At 53.0% G+C, this 17,441-nt stretch overlaps 1 protein-coding gene and 1 non-coding gene across 2 annotated transcripts; one reads left to right on the top strand and one right to left on the bottom strand.

The window, feature by feature from the left end:
- Nucleotides 1–139: 139 nt before the first annotated feature.
- On the bottom strand, nt 140–17,099 carry Plekhg6 (pleckstrin homology and RhoGEF domain containing G6). Its single transcript, XM_036182480.1, has 17 exons — nt 16,945–17,099; nt 16,378–16,595; nt 15,310–15,515; nt 13,972–14,127; nt 12,592–12,756; nt 12,163–12,258; nt 11,888–11,938; nt 11,426–11,575; nt 10,057–10,167; nt 9,771–9,920; nt 9,425–9,562; nt 9,012–9,131; nt 7,245–7,377; nt 7,043–7,158; nt 2,009–2,154; nt 481–1,155; nt 140–351 (listed from the first exon to the last, which is right to left on the bottom strand). Exons 3-17 carry the CDS (start codon nt 15,445–15,447, stop codon nt 342–344), a joined length of 2,355 nt encoding a protein of 784 aa, XP_036038373.1. The 5' UTR covers nt 15,448–15,515; nt 16,378–16,595; nt 16,945–17,099; the 3' UTR covers nt 140–341.
- On the top strand, nt 1,334–1,438 carry LOC118580955. Its single transcript, XR_004944605.1, has one exon. It is a non-coding gene; the product is annotated as a U6 spliceosomal RNA (small nuclear RNA).
- Nucleotides 17,100–17,441: the final 342 nt, after the last annotated feature.

The raw sequence follows: 17,441 nt of genomic DNA on the forward strand, positions 1-17,441 counted from the left end.
GCTGGGCAGAGCCCAGAACCTGTAAAGTAGCATGGGAAGCCCCGCCATCCTGCTAGCTAACAGACTGCAACACGACCCCATGGGGTGCCCATGTTTCCCTCCTCCCACCGTGTCGACCAAGCGTGGTTGACCAAACAGCCATGTTTCTTGGGCACTTTTATGTAGGGCTCAGAGATGTGTCTGTGAGACACCAATGTACAGTTCTCAGAGCAGGAGGCGGGTGCCTGGGTCAGGCTTGGATTGAAGTGGGTCCTTGAGGTAGAGTCCAGGGGGAGGGTGGTGACCAGCACTCTTGGGGAGACGGTTCCTCTAGGAGATGTGCCAAAGGACCTCGGCATTCCTCACACTTCTCTGTAAAGGAAGGAGATAGCTCCATTAGGTCGAGGCCAAGCAACAGGAGTGGGGACAGTTACAGCTGAGTGCCCTTCCCTGTGTTGGTCCCTGCCCTCTTGTCCCATAGTAGTTCCCTCCTGCACTTACGATGTGGACAGAGGGGTGTCCAGCTGTATGATGTGGGTCCCTCTCATTCTCTGCAACTGGGCTCGAGTCAGCTTCCGGGGCTTGCCATCCCCAGGTTCCGAGGCTCCCTCGATCCTTTGGGTGGCCAGCTCCTCCCTTATCTCCCTGAGCATATCCTCAGCCCGCATGGGGCGGGGGCGGAGTCCAGGGCATAGAGGTCCCTCTTCTTCATCTGAGGACTCCCAGGGGCTTTCCTCAGCAGAGTCAGTATGGGTGGGAGAGTGGGGGAGCGGGCTGCGCCGTTGTGCCCTGTTCAGGGTTTCTGCCACCACATTCTGTGTGGTCAAAGTCTCATCTTCCTCCTCAGACCAGGCTGGGGGGGCTCTCCTGGGGAGACTGCCTCCTCTCGGGATCCCTTCAGGCAATTCTGGGGCACTTCGTCGCTGGGGAGCTTGGGGGTCAGGAGGCTGGGGCCGCAAAGGAACATCTCGGAGTTCCAGGGTGGAGAAGGTAAGACGAGGGTCCCTACGAAGAGCTTTGGACCGGAGCCTGTTCAGCGGGGAGTGAGAGTTCTTGGGGGAGCTTGTAATCAAGGTGCCATAGCCAGAGTCCGAGGTGTCATCAGGCACAGAGGGGGCATCTTCATCCGTGTCTTCTGTCACCACTAGGCGGGGGACGATGCTGAGCTCCAAAGTCCTATGGTTAACAGCAGAAAGTCAGACCGAGATAATGAGGATCAAATTGAAGCCCAGGAAGTCTTACCCATTACTCCACTCAGAAATCTCCCCTTCTCCAATGCCGTCCTGTCTCTTCACATGACACTGATTGTTTTCGCCACCTCCCTGGCTAGAACTGTGCTCTATGAAAGACCTGGGTACTTACTTCTTTTACTCAGTACATCTACTGAAATTGGAATTACACACAGAAGATTACAGTCCCTGTGCAAGGTCATGCAATTTACGAAGAGTTCCATATTTTAAAAAGAAAAAGATGAGACTCTGAGCTAAGCTGGGTGTGGTTGCTCAGGAGGAATGTCATGAGTTCAAGATCAGCCCGAGCTACATGTCTTAAAAACAAAAACAAAAAGAGCTTGGGCTGCCTCTGAGCTATTCTATCCACAGCACCTGGTTCAGACCTCACATCAAGCAACTGGTCTCATATTTGCTGACTGAGTCCAGTGGGGGGGGGGGTCCTTTTCTCTAAAAGCATGTTGCTAAGCAGCTGTATCATCCTGGATGAACCTCTTACACTCTGGGGATTTGAACTTGCTGTGTCCTGGAAGTGTTGATAGTCTGAGAATCCATATCCACCTTCACTGCTGAGCCTGCTCCTCACAGGGAGCTCACACGCCATGTTTCTGCTTCCTTTGCCCTGTGCCCACCCTGCCCCACACATCCCTTCACATGATGGCTACCCACCTGTTCCACTCAGAGCTGCTGCTGGCGTTCCTGTACCCACACCAGGTCCCCCAAGGCTGTACTGACTCATCTCGGGCCTTTTAAATTTCTCCCCCCTCCTCCCCACCTGCGGCCCCCTCCTTGAGTCTTACCTCCCGTCTGCAATGCTCTGAGAGTCCTCTGGGGAAGGAGTGGAGGGTCTGGTGCTGGGGGACTCCCTGCCCTGGTTGCGATAGATGGCCAGGAGCCCCCTCTTCTGTTGAACATACTCCTCAGCTTTCAGCTTCTGCAGAGTGGCCTGGGGAGGAACTTCCATTACCGTGAGCTCTCATTTATTGAGCACTTGCTGTGTGCTGGACACTGTACTAAGGGCTTTACCAATGGTATCTTTACTTTTCCCAACACTCCTCTGAGGCACAGGTGTTTACACTTCCTTTCCTACCAAGAAAGGAGAACCAGAAGGCTAGTGATCACTTTAGGAGTATTCTTACAGGAAGGGAGCACAGTGGTGCCAAGACGTGGTGGCATCAAGCTGCAGAGCTGGTGCTGGAGGCAACTGGGGAGGACAGAAAGTCCCTTTCCTCCCCTATCATGTGCCTGCTTTTCCTGCCTCCAGGGATGCTCCTTGTCTCTTAGGAAGCTCTCCATGCCTGGGATGAGGTGCTGCGATGGCTCTGAACCATACTGGTCCTCAGGTTGCTCTTTGGGGCACATTCCTCTCCTATTGTCTTGGCCTCTATCCTGAAGGTAGGAGGAGCAGGGATATGCCTGTCCTATGCTGAGGGCTCTTCTCTCCCTTAGACGGGTGTAAAAGCAAAGCTGTCCCAAGATGGAAGAGAAGATGACACATGTCTGTGTTCCTTCTTCGGAGTTTTCATACAGAATAAAGCAGTGACAGCTGAGAGATGGCTTGCAAAGTACCTCCACATGCATGGGATGCTTTGTCACACACCATCACCCTACAGTGTGGAAAGCATGGCCATGAGCTCAGTTTACAGCTGCCAAGACTGGCTTTAGATGCAGCTCCTGGCCAAGGAGGCAAGTGGAGAGGAGAGCTGAGTGAGGATGCTCTGTAATTCCTAGTTCAGTGACTGCAAGCTCCACAAAGGCAGCCTTGATGGGCCACGAGTCACCACAGGAGGATTGTGTAGGGGGAGACAGCAGAGCCTGAGGACACACACACAGAGTAGGTGGTAGGGGGAGGCTTGGCATGAGGCTAGAGGTGGCTGCTATGGGCAGAATGGGCATCAGTATTCATAGGTGTGGCTAAGAAAATACTGAAGGACTGGAGAGATGGCTCAGAGGTTAAGAGCACTGGCTGTTCTTCCTAAGGTCCTGATTTCAATTCCCAGCAACCACATGGTGGCTCACAACCATCAATAATGAGATCTGGTGCCCTCTTCTGGCTTGTAGGTATACATGCAGACAGAACATTGTATACATAATAAATAAATGAATCTTTAAAAAAAAGACTGCTAAAAAACAAAACAAAACAAAAAAAAACCAACAACAACCCAAAACAAAATATTGAAGTGCTTCGTAGCTGGTAAAGAAATGGCCATAGGCTGGGCATGATCCCAGCATTTGGATCACAGTGGATCCACCTGAAGCAGGTGGATCTCTGAGTTTGAGGCCAGCCTAGTCTACATAGAGAGTTCCAGGTCAGCCAGAACTATACAGTGAAACCCCATCTCAGAAAGTAAGCAAGCAGGAAGGAAGGAAGGAAGGAAGGAAGGAAGGAAGGAAGGAAGGAAGGAAGTCTTGTAGCTGGAGTCTTCTATCTCCTTTCCCTGGCATCCCCATCACAGCAGCTACTAAGGGGCTGCATCTGGCATAGAGTAGGGACCTCAAGTGTCCACCCCAACCCCATACAATGCTCTGTTCTGACTGATGCTAGGCTAGCCTGGTGGCTCCATATTTGTACTTTCTTGTTAGCTAAGGGAATGTGAGCCAGAAGCCCTGGGGCTCCTAGGCTTCTGCAAAGCTCTGTAGGAGCATGGGGCGGCTGGGTTAGGACAAGACATATTGGAGGAGGGTTCAGCAGGCATAGGAAAGTTATATCAAGTGGACAGTTCCGATTGTCCTTCCCCTGGCTTCCCAGTCACTGAACAGAGGAGAGACCTGGAGGCAGGAAGCTAGCATGTTGGGCCAGTTCCCATGTCCCTCTTCATCAGGCGTCATCTTTCAGCTCAGTGTGAAGCGGAGAAAAAGATGGCGATGGGCTGCACAGCCAGTTGGTTGCAGGGAGATGCCCTTTGCCCCACAGGCCCCAAGTTTGAGTTTGTGATGGGGTGTGATGGGATGCCCAGGACAGGGCTGTGGTGTGGAAGGAAAGAATGAGAAGAAACAAAGGAGTCTTTGAGGCATAGCTGGGGGCAGCATCTCCACTGAGCTTGTCCCTGTCCCTCCCCAGGAAGAGCAGAGTGGGGGATCCTAGGCTGCAGAGCACAGGGCTTCCAGCTGCCTCAAAGCCTCCCCAGTGGGAGTCTTCTTGGCTATAGGTGGGTGGTATAGGAGAGAAAGAGCTAGAGTGTGGTGCCCCCCAGTGAAGAAAGAGGGGGCTCCAGAGCAAGAGTCCTGTGGAGAATTCCCAAGATAGAATGCTTCTGCTCTTTGCAGGTCCTTGGGCATACCACATTCTCCCAGCATTGGGTAGCAAGGGATCTGTAAGTGGTGTCCCTTGCCTCTCTCGGCCACCACACCAGTGCCTTCTTCCAGCCCCACACCTCCTCCCACGCCTTTCTCCTCCTCCTCCTTCCTCTTCTTTGTTTTGTGAGACTAGGTCTTTCTATGCAACTCAGATCCAGAACTTGCTGTGTAGCCCAGGCTAGCCCGGAACTCATGACCCTCCTGCTTCAGCTTTCTAGGTGCTGGGATTATAGTTCTCAGCTAGTTCACCCCTTTCCCATAAGCAGAACAATGACACACACTTGTGGAACACCACCAAGCGCGGGGCCTCAGGCCAAGACACTGGCTTGCTGGCTGTCACTGTCCCCTCCCAGGTGGCAGGCCAGGCTTAAAAGGGGAAGTAACTTGCCAAGAACACAGGGTGGGCTCTGGGTTCTCCTCTAAGTCTTCTTCTTGGCTTCAATTGGCTCCACTTTCATTTCTTGGCCTGTACCTCCGAGGGCTCTTTTTTTTCCCTCATCAGTTCCTTTTCCTCTTCCCAGCCACTAAGTCTCCCCACCCCCACCGGGCAAGCTCATTTTCTGTTAAAGCATGAGCAACCTCTGTAACCTCAAGGGAGATACCTCACTGACATTTCTGCAAGGAAAGAAGAAAAAAATCTGAGCCCTGGGTATAAGTTTGGTCACAGAGCGGAACTGACGCTCTGTCACCCTGCAGAGACTATCAGGGGCTGTCATTCTGCATATGAACACCAGTAAGTTTCCAAAAGGAGAATGTGGGAGAAAGGTTGTTCTAAGATTGGGAACCAAAGGAAGGGAGAAATTTCAGAAAACTGGGTGGTAAAAGACCAATTACAGATGTAGTGATGTAAATACAGCTGTGCACATACATGCACCCACCCACCCACACAAGTACATACATGTACATAGTACTCCCTGTGGCTGGGGATGGAGCTCAAGGTCAAGTCCTGTCATGGTATAGGAAAGACCCAGGGTTTGAGCCCCAGCTCTGCCAACAAACAAGACAAAACTAGCCTAACTCAAATCTCCATCTCTCCTTGCCATTCCTCTCTCACAGTGGGTTGACTGACAGCCTGGAGAAAGCTAGGTCTGCAACCTAACCCCCAGAAGCCACAGATGTGCCCGCCTTTGGTTAGGAAAAGGGTCTTTCAAGATGTGAAAGTACCCGAGGTGGTAATCTCAGATGGTGCACTCTGAAGTGGGCGTTGGCCGTCTTCATAAGAAAGGGAGGAAATTTGGACACCAGTATACCAAGGGGAAAGCCAGAGATGGGTGGTGGGGGTTGCTCCTCCAAGTCCAGGGCACTGAAGCCACCAATAGTTGGGAAGAGTCACAGACTCTCCCCTAGAACCTGGGCAGGAAACCAGTTCTGTCAACACCTTGATTTTGAACTTGTGGCCTCCAGAATTGTGAGGGACTCTGTTTCTGGACTACTTGTTTTGTGTGGATCCGTGGCTCCATCTGTGCCAGGGTCTTATTCATGCTAACCATATGCTCTCCCATGGAGCGACACTCTAGCTCAGTTTCAGCCGTGAAATGTGTAGAAACTATCACAGTTTTACTGATGGCTCTCTTTTTTACTGAACTCCTGCTTTTATCATATAAATTTGCTTCCATCACTGTTTAAAACCTCCACTGGCTCCATGTCGTCTGTGGGACAAAGTTCAGGCTCTAGGCAGGGCCTTAGAGATGGGCACAATCCTGTGGCATAATCTCCTAGACCCACATTTATATGTCACACCCCGGCATTGTCAAGCAGTCATCCTGCTCTGTCCTGCACATACACACGGTGGTGCACCCACCCACACACCCACATAGTTATATGCATACACCACACACATAATACATGACAGACAGACAGACAGACACACACACACACAGCAGCGATGGGAGAAAGTGTGTCAGGGTAAGAGGACATGACATGGTCCCGGCTGAGCTCTAGAGTTTGTATGGCCTTGGGCCAACCCTGTCCCCTGCCTATAAAGTGAGAGATGGGACCAACTTGATGCTCTCCTAGCTCAGTGGTTCTCTCCACACACCAGACTGTGACTTATTTCTGGATTTTTGTATTTGGCATATTCTGATGCCATGGCTCCTCCCCTAATCTCCCTCAGCACAGGCTTTTCCAGCAGAGAGGTGGGGCAGAAGGCACGGCCCCTTTCTCTCTTGCTGTCTTCTGGGTATTTGCTCTGTTATTTGTTCTCTGATTACCCTAATGAGCTGCAGCCCAGATTCCTGCAGGGCAGGAATGCTGTGTTCATTCCTTCTGATTCCCTGGCACCCATCCCTAGCATCTGTCCCCAGAAAGCGTCCCCCGGGGTGTCTGATAAAGTTTAGAAATTCATTGTTTCTGTGTGGACATTAGGGTGTACCCCGTCTTGGGCTGGGTCAGTAGCTGGCTATAGGCTTCCTTAGACTCTGTCCTCCTCTGGAAGGCACCCAAGTCTGGTCAAGTCAGCCCAGCCTCTCTGCCCTCCTTCGCCCTTCTGAGCTCCAGGGGTGTGTGCTCACCCCTCTCCGAGCCTGACTGCCCCCTACCTGAGCCTTCAGGGTCTTCTCCAGCCACCGTGCACGATCTGCTGAGCTGGGACAGTGCACAGTGAGGGCACTGGAGACACACTGGAATTCAGTGAGGTGGATCAGCAGGAAGCTGTCTGCACGGAGAAGAAGCTCTGCTTTAAGGACTGGGCCTTATCGGACCCCAATCCCGACCCTTCCTCCTCTGGTAGGAGAGACATACAGGGGTCTCGTAGTGGTCGGCACACAAGTTTCTCCAGCATGAGAGGGGGACGGATGACCTTGGCCTTGTCTGCCTTGCGTTGAGGCTTGGTTACCAGGAGCACGTCAGAGAAGAGGAACAGGTACACATCCAGCTGCGGGAGAAAGAGGCAGGGTCAGCCAGAGCCAGGGGAGGGCTGGGCCGGGACCCTGGCAGTGCTATGGGGTGCTGGGAGGGTATAGACTTGGTCCCATCTCTTGATTTATAGGTAGACAACAGGTCTGGCTCAAGGTCACTCACACAACTGGTGTTCAGGCAGGCCCAGAACCATGTCCTTTTGCCCAGCCCACCACACTTTGTTCTATTGCTACCTTGGGCGTGTTGTGTATTACGAGTGTAGTATATGTAAGTGCCTGTGTGGGTGTTTGCAACAGTGTACCCACATGCAGGAGAGAACAGGATGCTGGGTGTCTTGCTCTATCATTCCCACCTTATTGCTTTGAGATGAGGTTGCCTGGCCAGGGAGCTCTTGGGATCTGCTTGTTCTAATCAACCATCTTGGGGCTATAGATGCAAGCAGCCATGCCCAGCTTTTTCTTTCTTTCTTTCTTTCTTTCTTTCTTTCTTTCTTTCTTTCTTTCTTTCTTTCTTTCTTTCTTTCTTTCTTTCTTTCTTTCTTTCTTCCTTCCTTCCTTCCTTCCTTTCTCTTTCTCTCTCTCTCTCTTTTTAAAAAAGATTTATTTATTTGTTTGTTTATTATGTACAAGTGTTCTGCTTGCATGTATGACTGCAGGCCAGAAGAGGGCTCCAGATCTCACTACAGATGGTTGTGAGCCACCATGTGGTTGCTGGGAATTGAACTTAGGACCTCTGGAAGAGCAGTCGGTGCTCTTAACCTCTGAGCCATCTTTCTAGCCCCTCTTTCTTTCTTTTTTAAACACTTGTTTTATTTTAGTAATGGGTGTTTCCTAGCATTCGGGAGGCAGACCCAGGTGGATCTCTGTGAGTTTGAGGCCAGCCTGGTCTACAAAGTGAGATCCAGGACAGGCTCCAAAGCTACACAAAGAAACCCTGTCTCGAAAAACAAAAACAAACAAACAAACAAAAAAAAAGTGCTTGCAGAAAACCTGAGTCCTACTGCCAGGGCCCACACAGAGACTCACAACCATCTATAACTCCAGCTCCGGAGGATCTGACACCCTCTGGTGGTCCCTGCAGGCAGCAGGCATGTGCAGGTTTACACTCATAGATACAATTGTTTTTTTTTAAATGTGTTTGTTTCTTTTTTTTTTTTTTTTTTTGTTTTTTGTTTTTTTGAGACAGGGTTTCACTATGGTAGCCCTGGCTGTCTTAGATCTCACTCTGTAGCCCAGGCTGGCCTCAAACTCAGAGAGATCCACCCGCCTCTGCCTCCCGAGTACTGGGATTAAAGGCGTGCGCCACCACCGCCCAGCTGAAAGATCTCTATTTTTTTATTTGATGTGTATGTGTATTTTGCCTTCATGTATGTGTCTGCACACCACATGTATGCAGTGCCTAGGGAGGTCAGAAGAGGTGTCAGATGCTTGAGCTAGAGTTATAGACTGTGGGGAGCTGCCGTGTAGGTGCTGGGAACTGAATCTGGGTCCGCTGCAAGAGCAGCCAGTGACCTCAACTGCTCAGTCATCTCCCCATGCCCGGGTCCTCAGGCCTGAAGAGCAAATGCTCCCACCCAGCCACCTCTCCCAGCCCTGTGTCCAGCTTGCTGGCCTCTCATCCGGGTCCTTCCACGCCCTGCTCCACCCTCACCTTCCCTTCTCGCCCTTCCTTCACGCGCACGGGTCCTTCCAGCAGCAGCTGCCTGGTGTGCTCCTGGGCAACCCCCAACATAGGGGTCATGAGATCCAGGGTAGAAAACGGACGCAGGTTCTGAGGGAACAGAGGAAGCAGGAAAGGGATCAGGGCGCCACATCCATGTGCCTCTCCATCTCAACCCAGGGTGGCTCCTTGTGCAGCCACCAGCCCATCCTTTCTGTACCTGGAGCCACAGCAAACACCCCGGGGTCCCCTCTTCAGTCTTCTCATTTGCCCTTTGGGCACCTCCCACAGGAAGGAATCATGGGCACACCCAGCTGTGGCACTCAGGTACAGAGTGTGTTAGCCTCTGTCCTCTCCCGGCCAGGCTTCTCCTTTATCTGCTTTCCTGGAGCCCCATTCCTCACCTTCTCCACCTCCTCGTTGGAGGGCTCTAGCACCTCATAGGGTCCTATGCGCTGAGCCGCAGCCACCAAGCTCTCCTGCTCTTCACCCTGGCGGACCTGTCCATTTATATGTCGCAGGAAGGACTCCACAGCTGCAATCTTGGGATGTGAGGAGCAGAAGAAGCCTAGCTGAGCCCAGCCTATCCCACCCAACGGCAGCTACAGCACTCTAAAATAGGCCTCGTGCGTCAGTACTGTGTGAGGAATGAGAACCCAGGGATCTCTGGAGATAGTCTTAACCCCTCACCCACCAGTACCCCCCCCCCACACACACACACAAGGGCCGTAGCCTCACCTGAGTACCTACCATGGCGTTCAGGGCCTCTTGGGCTCGGGGCTCGGGGCTTCTCTTGAGTACAGCCTGCAGCAACAGTGGGTACTTGGTGATGCGCTGGTGGGGTTTGATGAGCAAGTCACCCAGCGTCTGCCTTCCTGAGCGTTTGTGTTTCTCACACCACTGTAGGGGAGGTGGGTGGAGCTCAGGAGTCTGCAGGGACCCTCCTCCTGCCTCAGCCTTGCACCCCAACTGCAGCCTGGCATGACCTGGCTGTGCAGTTGAACCCCTCCAGCCTCTATGTTCCACGGCACCCCACCTGCACGAAAGTGTGGAATGATGGGTTCGTGTCTTGCTGCTCCCGGGCATAAGCCATGGTCTGCTTCACTCGTAGGCAGTACTGAACATACGGCAGGAACCGCTGGCCAAACTGGAGAGACAGATACAGGGCAGACCGAAGAGGGTGGTGAATAGACTGGCCGTAGAAGATGGCTGCAGGCTGAGGAGAGAGCCTCACACAGCCCCCAATGAAGCCCCAGCCAGCCTCTACCTCCCGGGATGTCCCCCAGAGCCAGGACCCCTCATTTTGTGCTCCAGAGGAGAAAAGACACCCCGAGAGTCAGGCCCTGGCTACCCCTGGAGTTCACTCTGTCTGCGGCACTGGCTGTGCCTGCTCCTTAGGACTTGCTCTCTTCCTATCAATAATTCAACTCGACTGTTTTTGGGACACTGGGGCTCCTATTTCTATGACCTAAAAGTTATCTTCAGAAGCCCTGCTCAGAAGGAAGTGGGGGGGGGGGCTCCCAGGAAACTGCCCTCACCCCCTGGCTTTATCCCAGTGTTTTCTGCCAGCCTAGAAACACTATAGAAAAAGTCTAGACCCAGCTGTTCTTTTTCTCTTACCACTCCATACTCAGTGCCCCTGTGGCCTTTTATCAACCCCTCCGGCCCCAACTAAGTCCTCCCAGGAATCTTCTTGCTTAGACATCATTCTTTAAGAGACAGTTTTAAAAATGTTATTTTATGTGTTTGAGTGTTTCGTCTGCATGCACACTCGCATATGCACACGCATCGTGTGTGTGTGTGTGTGTGTGTGTGTGTGTGTGTGTGTGTGTGTGCCCGCGCGTTTGCATGTCTAGTTCTCTTAGAGGTTAGGTCAGGTCCCCTTGAACTAGAGTTACAGGTGGTTGTGAGCTAGCACGTAGGTGCTGGGAAACAAACCCAGGTCCTCTGCATGAGCAGCCAGTGTTCTTAACTGCCGAGCCGTCTCTCCAGCCCTTTAGGCCTCATTCTTGCACTTAGTTATTTGCTGATGGGTCTCAAAGGAATAATTAATATTTTATAGCTGCCAAATAGTGCACACTTGTTATTACAGCACTTGGGAAGCTAAGGAAGGAAGATTTTGAATTTGAGGCTAGCCTGGGCAACATTGCCAGATCCTGTCTTGAGAGAGAGAGAGAGAGAGAGAGAGAGAGAGAGAGAGAGAGAGAGAAAGTAAAACAAATGCACGATTGTACAGCTGGTGAGAACACACCCTCGTCCGACCCCAAGGTAAGGACATTTTCATTTCATGAGGGATTCGGTCACACTCGTGGGATGGAATGGAGGAGGCTATATTTTAGAGTTGTGCCCCCTGGATCCTTTTGGGCTGACCTCATCCTGCTCTTTTTGGGTCTCCCCACACTCACTGTCAGGAAGCCATTTTGTAAGCTGACAGGGTCCAGAGGCTGGCCAGAGGTTCGAGTCTCTTCCAGGATGGGCTGCATCACCTCTTCCCAAAAGCTCCGGTGGGCTCTAATCAGGTTGGGAATATTTCCAAACAGGGTCTCAGCTGACACCTGGAGGAGCGGGCAGGACTTATACTAGACCTTTGTGGGGTCACAGCCAGGAAGGGACAGGTAAGGACTTTTAGCTTCAGTGACAGGGCTGGGGAGGAAGCATAGACCCTGGCAGTGGCCTGGAAGACCCTCTACCCCTGTGGCACCAGGGGAACCAGGGGCCTGCGGCCTGCTGGGGGGGGCGGGGTCTAATGCAAACGGGAAGTGCAGGGAAGTCAGGGGTGTCCCAGAAAATGGGGCAGTGGGAATTTGGCCTGCACAGCCTGGAGGGCTGGCTGTGGCCCCGGCCCCGGCCGAGGCGTTTCCACTCACTTCCATCAGCAGCCCCACTCTCTGCAAATTCAGCAGACCAGCTGCCAGGAGCTAGAGGCAGGGCGGAAGACAGGGCTCAGCACCTGATCTCCCTCCTCCAGGGTCTCCCCAAGCCCACTGTCTTCAGTCTTCTCTTCCCGAGCCTGAGCAGGTCTGAAATCATGGCCTGGAATCTTGCCCTCCAGCCCCCAGCCCAGCCCTTCTGCTCCGGGCCTGGAGATCATTCTAAGGACCCAGGGAGGGAGGAGATGAGGTTGAGGCTGAGGGTGGCTCACGTCAGTCATGATCTTGAGCTTCCTCAAGTAGCTCAGCTCGGTGGTCAGGAGCTCCCACAGGGCTTCCTGCTGGTGGCAAAACTCTCGGCTCATCTCCTGAGGAGGACAGTGCTGGTTCACTTGGGGAACGCTGGTAAGAGCAGGTCCTTCAACACAGGACTGTTTCATCCTAACCAACCCTCTAGTTTGTAGGTATCACCACCCCCATTTTCCATATGAAGCAAGTGAGGCGTGGAGAGGTCCTCCATTGCAACCCAGGCCTCACAAGTTGGTGTCAGAGCTGGGATTTGAACAAGATCTCCAAAGGCTTTCCCCTCTAGATGCCATATCCCGAGGCTTTGCCTTTCCCAGGGCAGAAGTGAGATGCACATATGCATGTGTGGAGGAGGGTCTGATGCATTATGGGGACACAGACCATGTCAAGCCCACCTTGTGTCCAAGCACCAGCTCCTTCCAGGACTTTTCCATGGTCAGGCCACTGTCACCTCCCTCTCCTATCTCCCAGTGTCTCCGGTCCTCAGGTGGCAGACGGGGCATCCCAAACATACTGAATGTGTGTAGTCTCACCTCCAGCTCATGGGCCTTGGTGACTTCCTGGGAGAGCAGAGAAGGGGATCAGTCTGACACATCCCCAACATCTGGTGCCCAGGCTCTGGAAAGGCTGTGTGTGTACATGCATGCATACACGCGTGTGCCTGGCACAGCATGAATAGGGTTGTTATTACCCAGGAAATGAAGTTACACTTCTGTCTGCAGAAAGATCCCTAGGGAGAGGGGTTTGAGGGGATCCCCCTGACCGGAACGATGCCTTCTTGAGGTTTCCTCACTCAGAACAGGGTGAGGGGCAGAGGCAGGGTTTTCAGAGTGGTTTTTAAGAATTGATTTTCTTTACTTAAAAAACAAACAAACAAAAAACCTGTCTTGGGTCATGCTATAAATTGAACCCAAGGCCTTCTGCATGCTAGGCAAGCCCTCTACTACTGAGATATACACACCAGACTAAGAAATCTTCAAGTAAAGACCAGGACTAGACTTAAGAAAGCACTATCTCAGTTAATGATGACATGAAATGTACCATTTTTGTTTGTTTTTAGATGGAGACTTACTATGCAGCTCAGCCTCCTGTGTGCTGAGACTATAAATGTGCATCATCATCGTGCTTGACCTAAGTGGAGATCTTTATGAAGCATCACATCTTAAAATTTATAACTGTTTTTGGTACCAAATGATGTGGGAAACAAATAATTAATTCTAAGCCCCACTCTACCCTTAATGTGATGTGGGAGGACATGGCAGGCTCATAGCTGGGGTGAAGGTTGGTGGGGGAAGTAGGGATGAGTAGATTGTCCCTGGCTCGCACATAACTTGGTACTTTCCAAAAGCTAGGAGTTCAATATTAATAGTTTAGCTTAGCTGGGTGGTGGTGACACACACCTTTAATCCCAGCACTCGGGGAGTGGGGAGGGGGCAGAGGCAGGCGGATCTCTGTGAGTTCCAGGTCAGCCTGGTCTATAGAATAAGTTCCAGGACAGCCAAGGCCATTACACAATGAAACCCTGTCTTGAAAAATAAAACAGAACAAACAAACAAAAACGTTTAGGTTCATGGGGTCCAGCACATGGGCCACATTGAGAGCTGTTCCTGAGAGGGCTTCTGCACAGAACTGTGCCTGTCTGAATTCTCCAAGGTGTTTGCAATCAGAGGTTCCCTGACAGTGATCAGTTCATGGAGTTTCTGGGCTAGGCTGTCCCTGGAGGCCATCATGGCTGGGGTTGTGAACAGTGAGACAGAAGTAATGGGAATCCTTACCTTGAGTTTGGGGGAGTGAGGTGGGCCAACCCCAAAATGGCCTCCATGCCTCTTCTCTGGCTCTGGTTCCCGAGGCATCAGAGGAGGCAGGCCTCGAGAGTGGCCAGAGCCCTTGGCAAAAGGGACATGGTGCTGGACGCGTCGGCGACTAGGGTCCTGAGGAAAGAGAAGACAGGGCCGGTTCTGGGAGTGCCAGAACTACTGGAGAGGTAGAAGGGGCTGAGCTTGGCTCTGGACATTATCCCTCACTCCTGCAAGTTGGGCTGGCTTGCTTCTCTCATCAAACCAGTTTGGTGTGAGTTGTCGCTGCTTTGAGTCACAGTGGTTGCTGCCGCCAGGGAGGGCAAGTTCAGCTGGGCAGGGGCATGCCTGCCTGCTTCCTCAGGGAACCCGGAGGCAGAAGCTGATCCTCTTACAGAGCAGGTGCACAGGCACCCACATGCCTGGGCTCTGCAGCTTCAGCCCACCCAGCTGTACGCATACCCTCTGTGCCAAGGGCTCCCGGGAACTGTGAACGCTACATGCTGTGTTCTGATTTCATTCTTTTGTGGACAGCTAGCCTCCCTCACACGTGGGAATGAGAGCTCACAAAGGTGCAGCCTCCTCCCTAGGGGCTGCAGCTAGTGTCCTATGCCACTGGGAGTTGCTGTCCTTCTGTGTTAGAGGTTGGATGAAGCCTTAGCCACAAGTCTCCTCCCAAGGCAGGCCTGGTCACATTCCTTGTCTGCCTTGGCCTGAATTACCCCACATACTTCCTAGTGTCCCTTTCTGCCCTCTGCCTGGATAGTTTCCGTCTCCAGGGGTGGAATCCTTCAGGCAGGCAGGGAATGCCCCCAGCCAGAAGTAGACCTGCTCTTAAGGAAGCACCAGGGCAGGAGCAGCCTAGGCCCTGGCTTCCACACCCCTTTCCTCTACTAGGCTTGGAAGTGGGCCAGGCAAATGGAGCCCGGGGCGGGACCAAGACAATTCCCTCCACACCCCGCTCCCCGGTGAGAAGGGGGCACCCCAGAACCTTTGCTCTTCTTCAGTCCCGACTCAGGAAGCTTTTGACTCCTCCCAACTCGTCACAAGCAGAGACTGAGAGCTGTCTTTCCCACCGTACCTTGCCGAACTGCACTAGTAACTCAGAAATGCCTTCCAACCCCTTCTCTGTGGGTGTGGCTCCACTGTGTTCCCTGACCCTGCCACGGCCCTCCTCTCCCAGCAACCCCGGAAAGCAGAGGAGGTTAAGGGACAAGAATAGAGCAGCCTGTGAAACTTTAAGGGGACAGACTTCAAAGCTTTGGTGTCCTCCCTCATGCCCCACCCAGGTCACCTTCCGGGCACAGGCAGACTCACCAATACAGGGCCTCCTCTGGGATAGATATTCCCAGCAGTGCTCTGGGCAGAAGTCAAATGACGGCCCCCATAAGTCTCAATTCGGGAAGCAACCAGGCCTTGGAGGGGGCCCTCATTTGGAGGATCAAAGGCTTGCATTACTTCTATCCTGGGTCACCCCTAGAGGATCATAACGCCAATGTCCAGGAGAAAGGGGGTTCCCTTTTCTGCAAGACAGAAAGTCCAGGCTGGATTAGTGAGGAATGTCTCTGCAGGTCAGAGAACAAGCAAAGACAAGGAAGGGGTCAGAGCGGGGAAGAAGAGGGCGGCTGGTGCTCACTTGGGGGGAGGTGGGGAGTGCGTTATCTATAAGTTGGTGGGGGGAGGGCAGGTCCAGGTGCATGCTGGGTAGGAACATCTGCCTTACGTTTAGGAAACATTCCCACTTTGGCCTCAAAGGATGTTGTAGTCTCAAGAGCAGCTGGGAGCAAGGGTCACAGAAAATCTCTAGCACTCTAAATAGCCCCAGGTGGAAGGCGTCCTATTGTACCTAGAGATACAGTCTGCTTTCCTGTGCTGCCTTTGACAACACGGCAGGACCTCCGTGGACAGGAGAGGTGAGGCTAAGGACAGCCAACTGGGTCTCCCATGTTGGAACAGACTATGGGCTCAGAATGGCTTTTATTTTCTTTCCTGGTTTGAGACAGGAGGGTCTCATAAAGTAACGCAAGTTGGCCTGGAACACACAGTAACTCAGGCTAGGCTGCCTTTCAACTCTGGATTCCCCTGCCTCAGCTTCTAGAGTGCTGCGATCACAGACATATTCCATCATGCTTGGCAACTTTTAGATTTTTTTTTTAATAGTTAAAAAAAAAAAAGCAAAAAGAAAAATGTTTGGGGAAAGTGAATACACACAACTCTCATCCCATGAGTTACAGCTAGTTTTTAACCACAGTACAGCCGCCACCTTTATGTGGCTTGCTGTCCATGGCTACTTTTCTGTTAGTTGCAGCTGAGACCCATCTGAGGTCAGAGAACTTACAATACGTTTTTCCTGTCCCTTTACTGAAAAGTCTGCACACTCCTTACCTGGACCCCCACGGCCACGCTCGAGCTGGTAAAGTTGGGATAGCTGTGAGACAGGGTCGTTACAGATGTGCCTAGCAGAAGCAGCGCTCTGGTCTCCCACTAACTTCAGTCTTTCCCAGCCTCTGAGGACACCACCATGGAGCTGGAAGTCAGATGCAGGACTCCACCTCTCCTTCCTAAACCGGGATGGAAGACCCATCCCTTCCAGTAGGCAGGGCCTGGAAGGAAGAGGCCCTTAATGGGCGTTGGGTTCAAGAACACTACACAGGGACAGGTTTCCCACCAAGTGGGCCTTTGGCTCCTCTCTCCCCCAAGTTTCTCTGACTTAGGCAAAGAGGAGGTTGCTCTTTCTGTCTCCCGCCCCCCTGCTCCCCGCAGCCAACAGTCCTGCCCCTGAGGTCAGCCCCCACCCCTCCGCCCCTTTAATATCCCTGCCATCCTTTCTCAACCCCAGCTTTTCTCTCTCCCTCTTTCCCTGCCTCTTCCCCTCCTCCTTCTTAGGCCCTGCGACCCTAAACCAAGTTCCCGGTTCCCTGCCCGCCGGGCACCCGCCCTCCCAGCGCTCACCTGTGCACGCAGGTGTCCCGGCTTCCGTTGTCCTCAATGCCTGCTGGGGCCGGTGGGACTCGGGGTCGTTGTCAGCCTCCTGGGTGATGGCAGCCCCTCTATCCCAGCCTGGGACTGGGACCGAGCGGCCCGCGGGACCGGGCTGCACGGGGCCGGGAGGAGAGGCGAAGGTGGAGGCAGAGGGGCGGGACACGGGCTGGCACCTCCCTCTCCCTGCGGCCGGTGCTGCGCCGCTGTCGTGGTCACCTAGGCGGGGAGGACAGGGAGCCGGACTCCCGGACACAGCCACCAACCATCCCCGGGCCAAGAGCTCTCACTCCGTGGTGTGCGCCCTCTCCTTTTCTGTTGCTCCTGAACTAGCCAGCCATGCGCCACCTGGTCGGGGCTTGGGGCTGGAACCTCTTCCACCCGCGGGTCACCAGCGCGTCCTCCCTTCCCGGCCAGACCCCTGCCAGGCGCCAGCGTAATGAGGGGTAAATGAGAGGTTGGGTGCCGCT

This window comes from Onychomys torridus, chromosome 3 (genome assembly GCF_903995425.1).
Source record: "Onychomys torridus chromosome 3, mOncTor1.1, whole genome shotgun sequence".
NCBI classification, from domain to species: domain Eukaryota; kingdom Metazoa; phylum Chordata; class Mammalia; order Rodentia; family Cricetidae; genus Onychomys; species Onychomys torridus.